The sequence below is a fragment of the Mercurialis annua genome, linkage group LG4 (genome assembly GCF_937616625.2).
Source record: "Mercurialis annua linkage group LG4, ddMerAnnu1.2, whole genome shotgun sequence".
NCBI classification, from domain to species: domain Eukaryota; kingdom Viridiplantae; phylum Streptophyta; class Magnoliopsida; order Malpighiales; family Euphorbiaceae; genus Mercurialis; species Mercurialis annua.
In genome coordinates, this window is record NC_065573.1 from 36,776,173 (window position 1) to 36,790,097 (window position 13,925).

Sequence of the window (13,925 nt, forward strand, 5' to 3'; positions counted from 1 at the left end):
ATATTATTTTCCAATAATGAAAGTTTTTTCTCACATTAAACAATAACTTATTGTATGTACTTTTCCTTTGGTCATGAATACGTGGTACCAAAACATATTTGGTGACAAGAAGGAATTAATAAAACCATTATACTTTTCATTTATTTTTTCAAATCTGATGAGAAAATACAGTGCCTTTTTTCTCCTAAATAAATGTCATAATCTGACTAATACCCTAATTAACACAAAAAATATATTTTTCTTACTTTTTTCTTATTGATTCCGGTTGTCGAGTCAACAAAAATACAACAAATTTTTACATTCGTAATAGATTTGCAAAAAAATGAAAGATGATGAATTTATTTGACATTTTTTAAAAGACGTGGTTAAAATTAAAAAAACGTATAAATGTAGTGATTTTATATGGAATTAACCCTAGAAATGAGCACAAGATAAATTTTCAAATGTCTTTGATACTGAAATTGTATAATTGTATAAGACTGCACTGACTATTAGATATATAACCACTTATTTAAATAGTTAGTAGTACTATGTTTACAAGTATTTAATTTATTGAGAATGGTAAAGCTAATTTATTAGTAAATGTAAACATGTAATGCATAACCAATAGAAACCACAAGAACATAGCACTTATATAAGTGGAGCACAGACAAACTTGAACAAACACAATTTAGTTGGTATTTATTATCATTGTCCTTTCATTTGCTATTGTCCCCTTTGGTTAGGAAGGGACACTTCTTTCGTTTTCATTTTAGGTGTTTCTCTGATTCAGCTATTTATAAAATTACAATGCCTCACTTAAAAACTAGGCCTAATGTCGTAAAAAACCCCGACCTTTTAGCCCCTTTTCAATCATACCCTGACGTTGAAAATTTGTCAATTTTACCCTATTTTGCATTTTTGTGTTTCAATTGTACCCTGAAAAATTAAATTAACGTCTTTTGCGTTTGGAAATTTATTTAAAACATTCTCCATGTCTCGCATATATTGATTGTATATTTTTAAAATTTATTTAAATTTAGTTAAATTAATTAAGAATTTAAATTAGTGTTAATTTGATTATGGTTTTTAGTTAGTTTTTAAAAATAAAGGACTTATTTGTACTTTTTTAAATAAAAAAGAATTTAATTTCATGTTTAGACTTAATTAATTGAATGATTTCATCATTTAAGTAAAAAAATTAACAAAAATTAAAATATTGGGGTACAATTGAAAACGGAAAATTCAAAAGTGGGTAAAATCGACAAATTTTCAACATCGGGGTGGAATTGAAAAAAAAGTTTAAAGGTGAGGGGTTTTTGAGTGATTAGGCCTAAAAACTATACAAACTTTCCAGAAAGTTAATTACTCGGGAATTTCTATGCACAAAATATGTAATAACTTTTCTTGGTTTACTTACCAACTTTCCAATACCTCAATAACTTAAAGATAATTAAATTTAGAAATAAAGAAATACTAGGACTTATCTAATTTTTTTTTAGGGAAGTCATTTTCCTAGTCCAACGCTCAACTTCTCAAAAGATAGAATGAAAAAAGTGAACCAAGCAAAGAATAAATGCTATTTCCTAAAAAATTAAACAAAATAGGTTTGGTTATATTGATTAATTTGATTTAACCAACGAATCACCCAAGTCTACATGAGATTCCTTTAAGTCTATGTGGAAGTGACTGATGACAAAGCTATGAGCCATCACTCTCTTAATTGAATAAATTAAGAGTTTGTTTTGGATTAGGGATTAATGATTCAGAGAAGTGTCACTTCTGAAAGAAACTGAAATTTCTAACTTCTTTCAAAATTACGAAAGTCATAAACTGATTTGGAAAAGCTGTTCCATACTGAACTGTTCAAAAAGAAAAAAAAAGAAAAAAGTTAAAAACTGCAAAGAGGGAAAAATGACAAAAGCTAAAAGGAAACAGTTAGTGGGGAATTAGCAGAATATAGATCATAAAAAATTCCAGTCAGGGACTCATATAACATCTTGAAAACTCTAGCCTATTATATCATTGTCTTGTGTTCTAGGGCAAAATTTGAATAATGACACTTCTACTAATTTGCTAAAAAAAAGGTCAAGAGAACCACATCATATGTAATTTTTGCATTTTTTGTCATAAAGAAGTGATATCACATACCAAATTATGTTATGATCTTTGAAGAAGAAATTGTTTTTGCCCATTTGGTTTCAAAGATGTTGCGCTCTCCAATCGACTGTGAAATTCTCATCATCGTCGTCATCATCACTAGATGACTCTTCGTTAGTTGATGACTTTTTAGCATCCCTAGAATCTATGTCGCGTTTGGCCGCTGACCTTGCAGCCATCAGCTCCTTTTTCTTCTTTCTCAAAAACTCAACTTTTTCCCTATAGTTCCTGGTATGATAGAGAGAGAAATTGGAAAGGGGAGGTAATTATTGACAAAATAAAATTAATGAGAACTCCTGAGAACCAAACATATTAAAAATTGCTGGACAAGCTGAACTTACTTTTGTTCTTCTGTTTCAGCCTCTTCAATCGTCTCAGCAGCATCAATCTGCAGTTAATGCAAAACATAATTTTGTAACCAAAAGTTCTAGGTATAGACAATTAAGTCATAGAAATTTTGAAGATATTCTCAGGTGACCGATAGCACTGACCTCCTCTTCTTCCAGACGATCATCCACTTCCCGCATGTCTTCTTGAATCAACTTTTCAAATTCCTTGTACTCATCCCTGACCATAATTAATCATATGTATTGTGAGCAATAAAAAATTGATTTTTTGGTTTGGTTTGGAAAGTAAAAAAAAATTCAGTTCATTTTTGGTTTAAACCAAACCAAAAAAATTGATTGAACCAACTGATTCGGTTCGGTTTGAAATATTTTAAATTCTTACAAATTTGGTCCGCGAGATTTTTTGGAAAATGAATATTAAAATTTCAGTTCAACAAATGTACTCCAAAAGAAAGTTAGACTCATAGTCAGACTTCAGAGTAATTTAGACAAGAAAAATGTTTGAGATGTAAGCACGAGATAGGTGAGAGAATAAGATATGGAACTTACTTGACATCTGGTTTGACAAGCTTAATCCCACGAGCACGCAAATCAGCTTCCTTGTCATCAAAGAAGCCTTCAGGAAGAGCACCTTTTACTTGCTTCATGTTTGTAACAGGTGTCTGTTTAGATTCGCTGCTATTCCCAGTGATTTTTGTTTGCACATCATTACCACTGCGTACCCCATCAATTTCATCTTCTAGGAAAGTCTCCACCTTTGTTTGACCAAAACTGCCGGACTTCTTGTAGGAATTCGAGTTTAATGACTTTTCTGTATCTACACACACAATCACAAATTACTGTCTAAAAATCAATAATGATAAGCCTCACCAAAACACTTGATTCCAAATGCATTAGAGAACCATATATGCAATAGATTGTGACATTAAAGAAAACTGCAGCTGGAGATGCTTATATGTGCCAAAGTATCAAAACGAAGACATAAAGAAAAATGAAAATCATAAAAGGAAAAAATGAACCCAAAGCATTAGCAAGCATAGCATAATAGCAGTAGTACCATTCCTATAGCTATCAGCCTAACATGTTTTTTGGATCTTTTAAGTGGTTTTCAAGTTGTTGTTTTTGCAACTATAGCAGCATCTTAATCAGAGAAAGAATGGATTCTAACTTTTAGCACAGCAAGATATGCTATCCTCACTAGTTTAAGATAAGGAACTTCTTATGAGAAAATTAAAGTTAGGTACAGTCAAACAAGTACAAACATAGAATGGCCACTGTAATCAATTCCCTAATAACACGTGATCGTCATGTTGTTGGGACTCTTTATATGTTTTAAATTCTGTCCACCAATCCCTCATATCTAAGGATCATCCTAAAAGTTTTTTTTTCTTATCCTGATAGTTCTCTTCACTAAGATGTCTGACAAATCTGACATTGGGATGATGAAGTAAACTGATTACTGATGCGTAAAAATAAAAAAGTAGTCTAAGAAATATAGAACTTCCTAATAGAAGACCACGAACTTTGCCGCCCTGCAAGAAAATATCACATAGATTAACTTGCCTAAGAATCTACCAATGCACAAAATGAGAAAGAAAAATAAATTCAAGACCCCGGTATAATACCAGGTATAAGACTTCTTGAGCATAATAGTTCAAAACCCCAGTATAGTCAAAGGTTTAATCATGTCAATAATGTTTAGATATTTCAGTCTAATATTAACTCTACTGATGCATTTTTGCTATTCTTGTTATTGAATATACAAGTAACATAGACATCCCTCCACAGTGCAGAGGCTGAATAGCACACATTGTTTGATTTGTTCAAAAATCTTTTTCATTTGCAAATATTTGGACAGAAAGTTTAAGTATCTAAAACCTATATAAGAACCAGCAGAGAACATAGCCATCTCATCATTTTACTAATAATTACGCCAGGAAACTCAGGAGGATAAAACAAAGTGCATACCTGTTTTTTGTCTCTTGGACTCGGGATTATCAAAAAAGTTCGCAGGAAGGACAGATGATAATTGGCGCTTAGATAATTTTTCTGAGGGTTCCAAATTTTTATCACCCAACTCTGAATAATGTGCAGCAGCAGGTAAAGTTGATTCTGTCTTATGGATGTCAAAGAAATCTGCAGGAAGCACAGACGATGACTGAGGCTTGGTCAATTTTGTTGATGCTTCACCTGTGTCACGTAATTTTGAATTATTTGTATGTGAAGGTGTAGGAGACTCTGTATTGGCTTCAGGTTTTGTAGTGTTAACATGTGAACGTCCAGCTGCATTGGCTTTGAGATTATTTATTGCCTGCACCAGAATAATCCTCATGTTAGAAAAAAATTAATGAAAAAAAAAACATGAACAGAAAATGAAACCATGAGTTAGAAATTACCACAAATAAAGCAGTCAGACTCAAGAACAGTAAACCTTTAAAGCAAAACTATGATGCATTGAATTTCTTGAGCTGAGAACATTTCAAACATTGTTTTTTCTGCAACCCTTTTATGTCCTTTGATTTTTAGAAAGTAGAATATATAAATCTCAAATGGTTCTACTTCTCTCTTCCTTCATCCTTAACAAAATCATCTGTATGAATCTATTAAATAAAGGATGAGCGTCAACAGGAGATTTAACTGAGTATTAAACAGCTTTGGGTTGGGCCTATCCCCTGTGATTTTAAACTACTCGGAATGCAACCAAAAAAAAAATGCATCTTACTATCATTAAAACATATGCAGTTGAGAAACAGAGCTCATCGACATGGTGAAAAATGTTTAATGATGTACATAAAGACACCATGTTAGAAATCTTAGATTAATTTCTGCATATGCAATGTAGGGACACCTCTATAAAGGAGAATTAGAAAATCATTTAATCCGAACGGGTTAACATAGAAGCACACTGATCTGCCTCCATGTCCGAAACTAAACATGTGCAGATTATGGTAGTTGAGCTCTTAAACTATTATATTTCCAAATCAATGGAAATCAAGTAATGTATTACATTATTCCACACCAGAAATTAACGAGAGAGTAAATAAGTTATGAATGACCTCATGATGTTTACGAGAAGCTTGGTGTGCATCCCACAAGAATTCAGATTTCAAAACTACATTGCAAACCCTACATACAGGTTGGTCCGCTTCATTGTACCTGAATATCATCATATAAAGAAGAAAAGAAAAATTACACAATAAACCCATTCAATTCGAAGGACTCAATATCTACTCTTTGTAAGTAAAAGCGCATCAATTTTACCCTACTTTAGAACAGCAACAGATGCTCTCCATGGAAATGTATAATTGCAATTTGTTTCTAATTAGTTAACTACACAATCAAGAACAAACTGAAAACCCTAGAAAATGGAATGGATTGGATACCTAACGAGAGGAGAATTAATTCGCTTTTCCTTCTTCTGGGCGTTGAGTTTCGCACGATATAATGCTTTCCTCTTCTCTGTATCCATCTTCCACTTGCTTCTGTTGCTGTCCTTCCGATATGTAATGTTAGTGTAAATTTGACGAAAATTTCTTTTTATGTGATGTAAATTAAAAAAATAAAGATTTAAGGGACTGTTTGCAAAAAATTGCCAAATTATATGTATCGATATTAACAATGGTTCGTTTTGCCCCCCTCAACTTGAAACCAAATATCAAATAAGGTCAATTCATAATTTTCAACAAAAACACCCTTCTTCGGAAGAAAAAAGCACCCTTACAAAAAGCATTTTGGATAAAACCGTCTTCAAACTAGGTGTTTTGAACAAGTTGAAGGGGAAAAATGACATTTATTGGATACGATACTGATACAACTTCCAAGTGTTACTTTGAACCAAACTTAAGGGATGAGAATGCAATGTTTCCAAAAACCTTAAGGACCAAACAGCAAGAAGAATAGTTTGTTACTTTGATAAACCCCGCCTGAATACTTTCTCAGGAAAACCCTTGTCACGACACTGTACGCGCATATTTGACATACATAGCGAAAGGCAGTAAAAATGGAGGAGAAAGTAAAATTGATGGCATTAGTAGGAGCTGGGGCTCTTCTGGGTTCTGCTTCTACCCTCTTTTTTCTCAATCATCTTCCCAGGCAAGCTCAAATTTGTTCTACTTGTTTTCTTTTTTGAATTAATCATATCTATTATAGAAAAAAATAATACTTATTGAGTGAAACTTAATCGATTGTGTTTCCTGCAGCAGAAGAATCACTCCCCAATGCAGTAGTAAAATTGATATTTTATATGGTATGATTCTTATGACCAAAAATGATACTTTAAATGGTATGAACTTATGCACAAATGGTTTCTAATCCTGTTTTTTTACTAAAAATGAAGGTAAAGAAATTGTATCTGAACCGTCTTTGGGAAGCTGCAGGGTCGATGGAGATAGGAATTGTGAAGTGACTGCTACGGACCTTTTAACAGATGACATAGTTGCAGAACAGTTGACCAGGTAAGGTAATCTAATCTCCCTTTCCTTGTTTATCAACATCAAGTTATAGTAACTTTCTCAATGCTTAAGTTTTGTATTAGAGCTAGTTTAAAGTCGAAAGCATTATTGCCCTTGTCAATCGTTCAGCGACTAGAGCTAGCATTTGAATCTTGAATTCCTATTTTCGCTCTTTGCATATTGGTCTTAGTAAAATATTCAGAGTAACATATAATATTTGTCCACAATATTAGGAACATTCAGTTCTTTGGTCATGAGTCTCAGTGCAAGGTGACTGCATCATATGTCGTAGTCATTGGTCTTGGAGGTGTTGGGAGTCATGCTGCATCTATGCTTCTTAGATCAGGAATTGGGAGACTCCTCCTCGTGGATTTTGACCAGGTAATGTTGAATTTTGGATTTTTCTTTTTCCTTTATGTTTCTCTATGTCATTTTTTCTGTTACTCTTTTGGCATTTAAGACTGTTCCATGCTTCTAGTATTTATTCTGGTTTAGACTTCACTGAAGCACTCATAATTTTATACCTTTATTTGTGGTAAATTATGAAGGCTTTTCATGGTGGTCTGACTAACATATAGTCCATATATTGTGTGAAAATTTTGGCTAAAAATTGGAACTTCGGATTTAAGGCAAAGGTAGGATTGAGTGAAAATTTTGGCTAAAAATTGGAACTTAGGGTTTAAGGCAAAGGTAGGATTGAGAAATCAGTCAAGGTGTTATCCAATTGAAATTTGAGCATAAAGAAAGATCTGAATTAGGAAGGATAGTATGCTAGTAATCTGAAAAATCATGCAACTCTCCTTTTTACCCATTGTTTGTGGGTTTAATTATAGCTGTTTAATATGTAAGTCAACATGCATTTTATTTTAAAAGCATGTCAGCACTTTGTGCCAAGGCCTCAAAGGGTCTTTGGCACATAAGCGTCACTAGAACTATGAAAATGCGCTGATATAATAGAAAAAAAGAAAAGTATGAAATTTCCCTAAGAAGGATGAAAGTCTTAAACTTATAATAATTATGGTGACCTAAGATGCTTGTTCTTGTTTGAACGAAAAGGTTTCTCTCTCATCCTTAAATCGGCATGCTGTTGCGACACGAGCAGATGTTGGTATCTCTAAAGCTGAGTGCCTGAAGAAGCATTTCTCAACAATCTTCCCAGAATGCCGTATAGAAGCAAAAGTACTATTATATGATGCATCATCCGAAGAAGAAATTCTTTCTGGCAACCCTGACTTTGTTTTGGACTGCATTGATAACATTGACACAAAGGTACATCCTAGTGCTCTTAATTTGCCAGCTGCAGGTATATGATTTGATAATATTTATTTCTCTATTATGACTTATAGAAAGATGTTGGGATAGCAAATAGTCCAAACTTATATACATTGTTTAGTATTGTGTAATGAGAGCCCTTTAATTTTGTTGTTGTTGTATAGATCATAGGTCATGATAAATATCTATCCCATGTTTTAACGCTAAAAATTCCTCTAATTCCTTTCAAGTATTTTGGTGTTATTTGGTATTTGAGATTTGATTATGTAAGATATCCAACTTTAAAATCATTATACTTTCATCTTCAATAGGTTGCACTTCTTGCTGCATGTGTGCGTAGAGGTTTAAAGGTCCTATCTGCAACTGGAGCTGGTGCTAGAGCTGACCCAACAAGAATACGTGTTGCTGATTTGAGAGAGTCAACAAATGATCCATTATCTCGTTCGGTAATCCTTCTTGCTTCCTGTTAAATTCAATTATTCAAGCATTGCTAATTTTTAAAATGTTTATCAAATGTTCTTGCTTTTTTTAATATCAAGATTGATCTCAGTCCATTCTCTTAAGAATGGTAACCAACCCGATGCTAGTTAAATATCAAGATTGATCTCTTGTCTTTTCTCTTAGAAAAACGGGGTTGCATATTCCAAAATGGGACCAAGTTGGTCTGTAGTTACTATATAAACTGTCTGAAACAACACCAAGTAGCTTCTTTATGATATATTATAGACATTTTTGAAGAGAGATTGTATTAACTTGGGAAAGTCAGCTAATTACAAGTCCTCACATATCACAGCCCATTCTCCACACCCACCTTTAGCATGAGAATTATGTGGCTTTTCCGTAAATATTGGCCATGCTTTCATTTTACATACTTTTTTCTTTCCACTAGTATTCTATATTGCAAAGTTATTTGCGTTAATACATAGTTATACATTTGAAAAGCAAATGAAAAGGAAGTGATAAGGCTTTGATTTATTGCTTTAATACTAAAATGGTGTTTTAAGGTTCCATTATATGCTACATAGATCACATTTTCTGCTGTTGCTCGGTATTAATTGTATGGAATTTCAGAATTTGCACTGGTGTAACTTATCAATTCTTGATTTCTGGTCATTTATCATATTTTTTATTTGTTGGTCTATATTCAGTATTGTCCAAAATTCCAGAATTTTCACTATACTATCTATCCCATCAATTATTGATATCTGGTCTAAGAGGCATCATCCTCTACATGTCTGTTGTTTCTGCTGTCTTAACATTTTCTTTTTAGGTTTTGGTTATTTGGGCAAACTAATATGACTAATCAGATTTTGTCTTTGATTTCAAAGTTTTATATAAGATAAAGAATTCAAAAATCTTGCTGCTGGCTTCATTGGATCCCCAATTCTTTGGCTAGTAAATACAGAATTTCTTACCTACTTAGATTACTGTAAGAATCAATATGCAGAGCATAATGTTTCATTTAGTCTTCCATTGTATTTAGTGGATATGCTTCACTGGGTAGTATTTCTGGCACTTGATTTTGAATAAGATTCTTTTTAGGTAAGACACCGCCTGAGGAAAGAGTATGGCATTGATGGTGGCATCCCTGTTGTATTCTCTCTTGAAAAACCTAAAGTTAAATTACTTCCGTTTAAGGGACCAAGTGGAGAAGAAGATAATCCTGCCGATTATCAGGTGATGATGATTACTGATTCCCTGAATATTTAGACGGCCTATTCAATAATTTTACTAACATAGATCGGAATAATGTGGTTGGTTAGCTAATCAACCGTGGCTAAAGTATTACAATTGTTTTGCTCTGCATGAAAAATTGCGAAATGTTTATACATTTTATAAAAGTAGATCTATTAGTATGAAAAATGAGTAGTATTTCAAACACATCTAACCGAATAAAAACTGCTTCTAACTTCTCATAATCATATCAGATAGTCCCAGGCTTTAGGGTTCGTATCATACCTGTTCTTGGTACCATCCCTGCGATTTTTGGACAGGTCATGGCCTCATATGTCTTGACACAACTAGCCGGATTTCAAGTTCAAACCGAACCTGTGGTAAACTTTGATTTGGATCATTACCGGGTGCTTCATCAACGTCTTATTGAGCATGAAGAATCACTATATGGGACAGCCGAGGAAGTCCAGGTATGAGACTCATCCTTTAAAATATTCTTTTTGCTCTTCTATGAAATATGATGCTTGCCTCCGGGTAGTCCTTGTTAGCCACCTTGATTTCCACTTTGTCTTTTTTCTACTAGTAAGACTGTATAATGATTTGGTTACGGTTTAAGTAGTTTTTTTACAATATATGCATTTTGCAAACAAGCTTTATGCAGACGAAAGGATTCAGAGAGTATGTTTTTATTTTTTTCATTTTGTTTTCCTTTGTTCTTTTTAGAAACTGAAGGGGAAGAATATGTAGTTTTTCTGTTATAATTATGGGTGCCAAATAGAGAGCTTTTTGTTGTATTCTAGAATTCTTGATGTCATTTTATGGAGAAATACTTGCATGAACCTTGTTCACCACGTAAAATTATGAACCATCCATTTATCTTGTAACACGTGGTATTAAACAATCAATAAATATCATATTAATAGGTATTTAATTTAACTATCATTTAAAACTTTTTATTTATTGGTTCATGCATTTATTAATGCCACATTTCACTCGATAATTGGATGGTTCATAATCCTACGTGGTGAACTAGGTTCATGTAAGAATTTCTCCATTTTGTAGGAGCTTTTTCTACCATCACAAATGAACAAATATGGAGAATCTGTAGGTTCAAGTGTAATTAAGATTGCTATCACTATGAGACAATAATAAGGTTAACATTTGTTCCGCCCCCTTCCCAACTAAAATAAGACTGAGAGGAACCGCATCGGTTATTGTCCTAAAGATGCTTCCAAAGATTTTTTTTCTTTTTAATCTTAGCTTAATTGATTTTCTAGCTAAAGACAAAGCGAGGCAAATATTCAAGCGAACTGACAGAAAGTGTATCAGAATTTCCATGCGAATGCTCCAAGCTGAAGTTTATATAATCCAGCCATGGAAAGGCTTAGGAATCAAACTGAAACTACTGGCCTTTTGTTTAAGCTTCACTACATGTGATTTGATGTTAAATTCAGTATTTTAGTTTCAAATAGTTGCAACCATATTGCAGCCAATTTTTTCTTCCTTGCTGGTTGTTGGTATGCTGTTCTTTTGTGGCATAGCGACACATATCTGGCTTACATTGTATACTGGTTGCCGTTACTGTGCTATAGGTAGACATTGAAGAAGTAAAGTATATAGCGAAGGAGTTATGGCATGGACGAAGTGCTAGGGAAGAGTTTGCAAAAGATGTTGGACGTGGAATGTGGCGATCTGTTAATGAGTTAATGCTTGTCAGGTATATACAGCAAACACAGGAAACTTTGGTGACGTTCCTTTTGGTTGCTTTGTTTCAGAGCTCAAGAGCCCTACTAATTTTATATTTTTATCTGATATGACTTCTTGCATGATGCAAAAGATTATTATATTATTGTTGTAAATCAAACTTTGTAGGGGCCATATGAATGATGATTCTGAACTCAATTCTGGACAACTTACAAACTAAAAACACTCCTTTTTCAGGTGGGACAAGGCAAAGCCTGCTTCTGTGTCAAACTTAATTCTTTTAAAATTTCAAGAGGTATGGTTAATTAATCATATCAGACATAATCGTCCTCTAGTTTGTTCTGAAAACAACACGGTTCTCATATTTTGGCATTGATTCAGCAAGATTTTGGTTGTTTCCTGTTTATGCGCGTATGTGATCTGAAAATGCATGCTTAGTTTCATTTTTCTTCTAGGATTAAAATTTTGATTGCAACAGCTTGATAAATTCAGGAAACTGGTATGTACAGAATGAGCATATTACTTGTTTTTAATTTAAGAGTAAAGGTTGTATCAAAAAAAATGAAGAGTGAAGGTTTTCTTCTAGAGTTTACTGTTTGTGATAATTTTGGTATTTAATTAGAATCTTTAGTCATAGAGATTGATTTATGATGATTTGCTTTTTAACAGTTTTAACCGGCAATTTCCCAATTCAGAAGTTCGGATTTCATTAGGGAAGGATGAGTTTAGATCCTAATACAAGTGTACTGATATTATTTCCTTTACCTTTCTAGAATCATGGAGTATTTGGTTTAATAAATGTTGTATTAAAGTTCCGTAAAACTATGTCCTAGAGACTGCATTATCAGACTCAGAAGCCGCCATTGACATAAATGGAAAACCTTAGTTTATTAATCTGCTTTCGTTTTGTTCTCAAATAAGTAGGCTGTTACTCTTCTTTCATACTTCTTGTGAATTATGCTACCTGTCGAGAGCTTGCTCTTTTATATTTCCTTCGTTCGTATGCGGACTAAAGCGGTATGATCTTGTGCCTGCACTCAAAATTAAGATTCAGATACTGACAGAAGCTTTTCCCCTCCCTCACAGGCAGATGAACATGAACCAAGAACACTCGATGAAATTAAGGAAAATGAACCGGAATTTTTTGAGAGGATTGCATCTGTTTTGAAACGCGCTGAGCTGGACTTCTAATTTGTGAATACCTATGCTTGGTCCATTACAATTTTGATGAAGATGTGATAGCTTCTCGACCGGTAGAGTAGAATGAAGTTCTCAGCGTTTCAATTTTGGTCCTTCGCTTAATATGGCAAATGGCTTCTATTTCAGGTAGAAGTTCATACATGGTATGTAATCAAAGTCGATGTAACTTATTGCCTACGGCTACATAAATTGGGATTTATTTGAGCTGAGTGCACAATAGTATGATGCATGCATTTAAAATATGAAGTGTGGAATGCTGGAATTCAAAAATAAAAGGTATAATAAGATGGATTCCGACGTTTGCATTATTACTGGTTGATCGGATCTTGATTGAAGATTTTGATTGCAAAAAGAAAAAATGAATGTTGATGTCTCAAATTGCACAAATATTTCTTTATTAAAATTGCAAAACATCTAACCTTTTATAAGTTTATTTGCATTTTAGATCTTGATTTTATATGTTGTTTGGATCTATATAGTTGTAAAAAATAAAAATGAAAATAAAATTGATTGATTCTATAAATTGTTTAGTTGAGTAGAAAAATAAAAATAATAAAAAATGTAGAAAGAATTATGAATTATTGTGTAATTTATAATTTTATTATGAATTTTAAATTTGACGCAAATAATATAATTTTTTTTCAACCATGTAATATTCTTTTATTAAGTAAATCAAATGGAAAATTTTATATATTATATTCAATTGTGCTATAATACAATGGCACTATTCTAATTAATTATAAAGTATATGTCATCTATACTTATTATTTTAATTAAATGCAATTTCTGTAATTTATAACGATTATAAAATTCATAATTAAGATCAACCAATACCGTAAAGTTTTACAAAATGTAGAGTGAATAAATATGATTACAATAGTAAAGAGTATGTTAATTGTTAAATAAGTTCTAAATTTATGAACCATATATAATTTAATGTCGGTTGATGTGATTTTTATTATTTATAATTTATACTATTTTAAAATTTTATATTCAATTTTTCTTAGACTCGGCTTTTATTTTGAACCTTAATAATTATATTTTATTTTAAAGTGGTATCTAATGTTATTAAAAAAATGGATTATCATTTAATAGAATTATATTTTTCCGTTATCTCCGATTATGTGGACGAGAATGG

At 32.6% G+C, this 13,925-nt stretch overlaps 2 protein-coding genes across 3 annotated transcripts; one reads left to right on the forward strand and one right to left on the reverse strand.

Moving 5' to 3' along the window:
• Positions 1-1,917: 1,917 nt before the first annotated feature.
• LOC126677466 (protein ABA AND ROS SENSITIVE 1) lies at positions 1,918-6,036 on the reverse strand. Its single transcript, XM_050372100.2, has 7 exons — positions 5,870-6,036; positions 5,543-5,642; positions 4,455-4,797; positions 3,036-3,303; positions 2,631-2,706; positions 2,481-2,527; positions 1,918-2,367 (listed from the first exon to the last, which is right to left on the reverse strand). Exons 1-7 carry the CDS (start codon positions 5,953-5,955, stop codon positions 2,181-2,183), a joined length of 1,107 nt encoding a protein of 368 aa, XP_050228057.1. The 5' UTR covers positions 5,956-6,036; the 3' UTR covers positions 1,918-2,180.
• Positions 6,037-6,345: 309 nt separating this feature from the next.
• Positions 6,346-12,991, forward strand: LOC126677465 (tRNA threonylcarbamoyladenosine dehydratase 2). 2 transcript variants are annotated; one of them, XM_050372099.2, is made up of 11 exons: positions 6,346-6,578; positions 6,689-6,732; positions 6,823-6,940; positions 7,171-7,318; positions 7,994-8,206; positions 8,521-8,655; positions 9,752-9,886; positions 10,138-10,353; positions 11,476-11,600; positions 11,825-11,882; positions 12,674-12,991. In XM_050372099.2, the coding sequence occupies exons 1-11, from the start codon at positions 6,487-6,489 to the stop codon at positions 12,776-12,778; spliced, it is 1,389 nt and encodes a 462-aa protein (XP_050228056.1). In that variant the 5' UTR covers positions 6,346-6,486; the 3' UTR covers positions 12,779-12,991. The 2 variants fall into 2 exon arrangements, with proteins under 2 accessions (XP_050228056.1, XP_050228055.1); XM_050372098.2 differs by having other exon boundaries at positions 6,347-6,578; positions 6,686-6,732.
• The last annotated feature ends 934 nt before the right edge of the window (positions 12,992-13,925 follow it).

Bases quoted from the DNA above. Each gene is read 5' to 3' on its own strand.
- LOC126677466 (XM_050372100.2), bottom strand. From the start codon at position 5,955: ATGGATACAGAGAAGAGGAAAGCATTATATCGTGCGAAACTCAACGCC. The intron at 2,707-3,035 runs GTAAGTTCCATA...AATTATGGTCAG, and splicing joins CTTGTCAAACCAGATGTCAA to GGATGAGTACAAGGAATTTG. The intron at 2,528-2,630 runs GTCAGTGCTATC...CATTAACTGCAG, and splicing joins ATCGTCTGGAAGAAGAGGAG to ATTGATGCTGCTGAGACGAT.
- LOC126677465 (XM_050372098.2), top strand. From the start codon at position 6,487: ATGGAGGAGAAAGTAAAATTGATGGCATTAGTAGGAGCTGGGGCTCTT. The intron at 7,319-7,993 runs GTAATGTTGAAT...TTGAACGAAAAG, and splicing joins TCCTCGTGGATTTTGACCAG to GTTTCTCTCTCATCCTTAAA. The intron at 11,883-12,673 runs GTATGGTTAATT...CCTCCCTCACAG, and splicing joins TTCTTTTAAAATTTCAAGAG to GCAGATGAACATGAACCAAG.